At 42.8% G+C, this 3,070-nt stretch overlaps 1 protein-coding gene across 1 annotated transcript; it reads left to right on the top strand.

The window, feature by feature from the left end:
* Positions 1–931: 931 nt before the first annotated feature.
* On the top strand, positions 932–2,743 carry LOC127744199 (uncharacterized). Its single transcript, XM_052256480.1, has 2 exons — positions 932–1,672; positions 1,721–2,743. The coding sequence occupies exons 1-2, from the start codon at positions 932–934 to the stop codon at positions 2,741–2,743; spliced, it is 1,764 nt and encodes a 587-aa protein (XP_052112440.1).
* Positions 2,744–3,070: the final 327 nt, after the last annotated feature.

Genomic DNA, 3,070 nt, shown 5'->3' with positions numbered 1-3,070 from the left:
TATTTTTTTAAATGGATAAATATAATTAATCATATGAATACAATAATACGAATACATATAATTTTATAAATCATTAATTTAAATCATATCTATTTAAATTTAAATTACAAACTAATACAAAATTTATAATTTAAAATTCTAATTATTTAGATAAAATTAAATTGATTAAAAAAATAAAAATATACTAAGATAATTCAAATCGTATTAAAATGTAAACAAGTTTGTTGAGTCCATAAATAAATTTTACGTAAATAAATAAGTTTAGTATAGGTGAATTTTGTGCAAACTTTGTAAAAACACAATAAGAAAATTAAATCCTAAAAAATAGGGCAAAAAACTCAAATGAGCCAAGGCCAGCTCAAATTTACCCAAATCCGCCAAATGAAACTTTGCTACAACAATCCACCAGATTAGATATTTATATAATTCGAATCAATAGGATTCGAATTAGCCTCGCACATAATTCGAATTGATTGAATTCGAATTAATATTTGTCAATCTTTCAATGTAGTTCGAATTGAATTGGGCCGAATTATGCAAGCGTAGTCACACGTAATTCGAATCGATTTGATTCGAATTATGCATGAAAACTAACACATAATTCGAATCAATAAGATTCGAACCACCAAAATATAAATCGAACTATATTAATTCGAATTAGTATGAAATGGTGAAGAATTGCATATTTCGAGACATATTGATTCGAATTACTAATACTGGGTAATTCGAATGTAATTGATTCGAATTATATATATATTGTGTGAATGAAGTTGATGCGAATTAGTTTGGAGTGATTTTCTATATATATGGTGGGAAATCATGTTGCTGTGAACAAAGAGGTGAGATGGCTAGTGAGGATAGTTTTCTAGTGCTAGTACACCACAGAGGATCGATTAAGAGAAAAACTTGGTCTGGCGTGAAGTTCACGGATATGGATCCTCTATGTATTATCGTGAGCCCAACGACCAGTTACGATGCTCTCGTTAGCTCCGTGCTTGGAAAACTTGGTCTGGAAGGAGTGAAAAGGGTGAAGAAGTTTTTCTATCGCATTCCAATCACGGTGCTCCACGATACGGTGAAGTATGATTATTTCATGATCGGGAGTGATGAGGACTTGCAGGTCATGTTTCTCTCTCGTAGGCAATTTCCCGAGGTGAGGACACCAGAGCTGTTGGCGAAGTTCGTCGACATGGTATCTAGCTCTGGTGGGTCGAACCGGAATGCCAACACTATAGCCATGGCGGCCGGTTCGAGCTCGAGACCTGCGGTTGCTTCTTCCTCTGTTCCAGTGTATGAGGCAGCGGTCCAGCCTGCCGCCTCCCCATCGTTTGCTGTTGATCTCGGCGGCAATGTTGGAGACGAGGTTGGATATGGGGAACATCATCCGACTGAAGTACAGTGTCCTCCACCGGCTGGTGTTGGAGAGGGATTGTGTGATGATCCAGATGATGATGAAATCGAGCCGGATATTATCGCTAATGAAAGCGGCGATGATGTTGGAGCGAGTGATCCGATAAGGCCTACTGGTGGTTCTAGTTCTGGCACACATCAGTACCCACCCCATTTTTCATCTTTGGATCTGGATGCCATGAGGCAGGACGAACATCCTGGGCAGCTAGCTGGATTTGGCGCTAGAGATACTGAAGGGTCTGCCGGTATGACAGAGTTCCAGGTTGGTTAACAATTCCAGGATAAAGATGAGGCGCTGTTGAGTGTCAAGACGTACAGCATCCGCCGAGTGGTACAGTACAAGGTAGTTGAGTCTGACTATCGCAGGTACGTGGGAAAGTGTTATGAGTTTGGGAATGGGTGCACATGGTTGATTAGGCTGAGCCTCCGACAACGCAAAGGCATCTGGGAAGTCAAGCGGTACAACGGGCCGCATACCTGTCTCGCCACCTCCATCTCCAGCGACCATAGGAGCTTGGACTACCACGTGATAGCGACATTCATCATGCCAATGGTTAGGGCTGATGCATCCGTGAACATCAAGGTGCTTCTAAATGCAACGGCAGCTCACTTTGGCTTCAGGCCTACATACAAGAGGGTGTGGATGGCGAAGCAGAAGGCGGTCGCAATCATCTACGGGGACTGGGATGAGTTGTACAACGAGCTCCCTCGGTGGGTCTTAGGAGTTCGGTTGACTATGCCTGGCACTGTAGCAGTCCTCAGGACCTGCCCTGTTCGAGTGGGTGGACAGGTGGACGAGTCTCAGGCTTATTTTCATAGGATGTTCTGGACTTTTCCCCCTTGTATCGAAGTATTTCGTCATTGCAAGCCGTTGGTGAGTATTGACGGCACCCATCTATATGGCAAGTATGGGGGAACGTTGCTTGTGGCGATTGCACAGGACGGGAATTCCAACATACTCCCTGTGGCATTCGCACTAGTTGAGGGTGAGAATGCTCAGTCATGGTCCTTCTTTCTCTCCCACCTCCGTCAGCACGTGACACCTCAGCCAGGTCTGTTAGTTATTTCAGATAGGCACAACGGCATCAAGGCAGCACTTGAGGTACCTGATGGGGGATGGCTACCTCCGTCTGCATACCGGGCATTCTGCATTCGACACGTTGCAGCGAATTTCGCCCTCACCTTCAAGGGCAAAGATACCCGGAGGCTTCTTGTGAACGCCGATGGTACAAGCCGGCCATCTGCAAGTTCAGTCTCGCAAGATGGTACAAGCCGACCATCTGCAAGTACGGAACGTACCTCTCATCAAGACGCATCCCCTGCTGCCGCCTAACACTGGATATGCAACGCCGAGGCTGGGCAGTAGATAAACCGCACAATTAGAACATATGCACAAACCACTAACATATACAATTTACTTCATAAGGAACCGAAAAATAAATCGTAAAACTCAACATATAGTAAATGAATTATCAATATTGTCTTCAGAAACAGCTAACACAAACCACGTGAAAAAACCATTAACAAATACAACAATCACTAACAAGTAAAACCGTTAACAAAAACAGCTACCACATACCTCTATCATAAACCACTACCCTAAACCACTAACCGTCACTAAAATCACTATCAAAAACCATTAACAAAAACCCCTAACAAA

Source organism: Arachis duranensis, unplaced genomic scaffold (assembly GCF_000817695.3).
Source record: "Arachis duranensis cultivar V14167 unplaced genomic scaffold, aradu.V14167.gnm2.J7QH unplaced_Scaffold_232527, whole genome shotgun sequence".
NCBI lineage: Eukaryota > Viridiplantae > Streptophyta > Magnoliopsida > Fabales > Fabaceae > Arachis > Arachis duranensis.
Note: the sequence above shows the minus strand (reverse complement) of the source record. Positions and strands in the feature narration are given on the sequence as shown.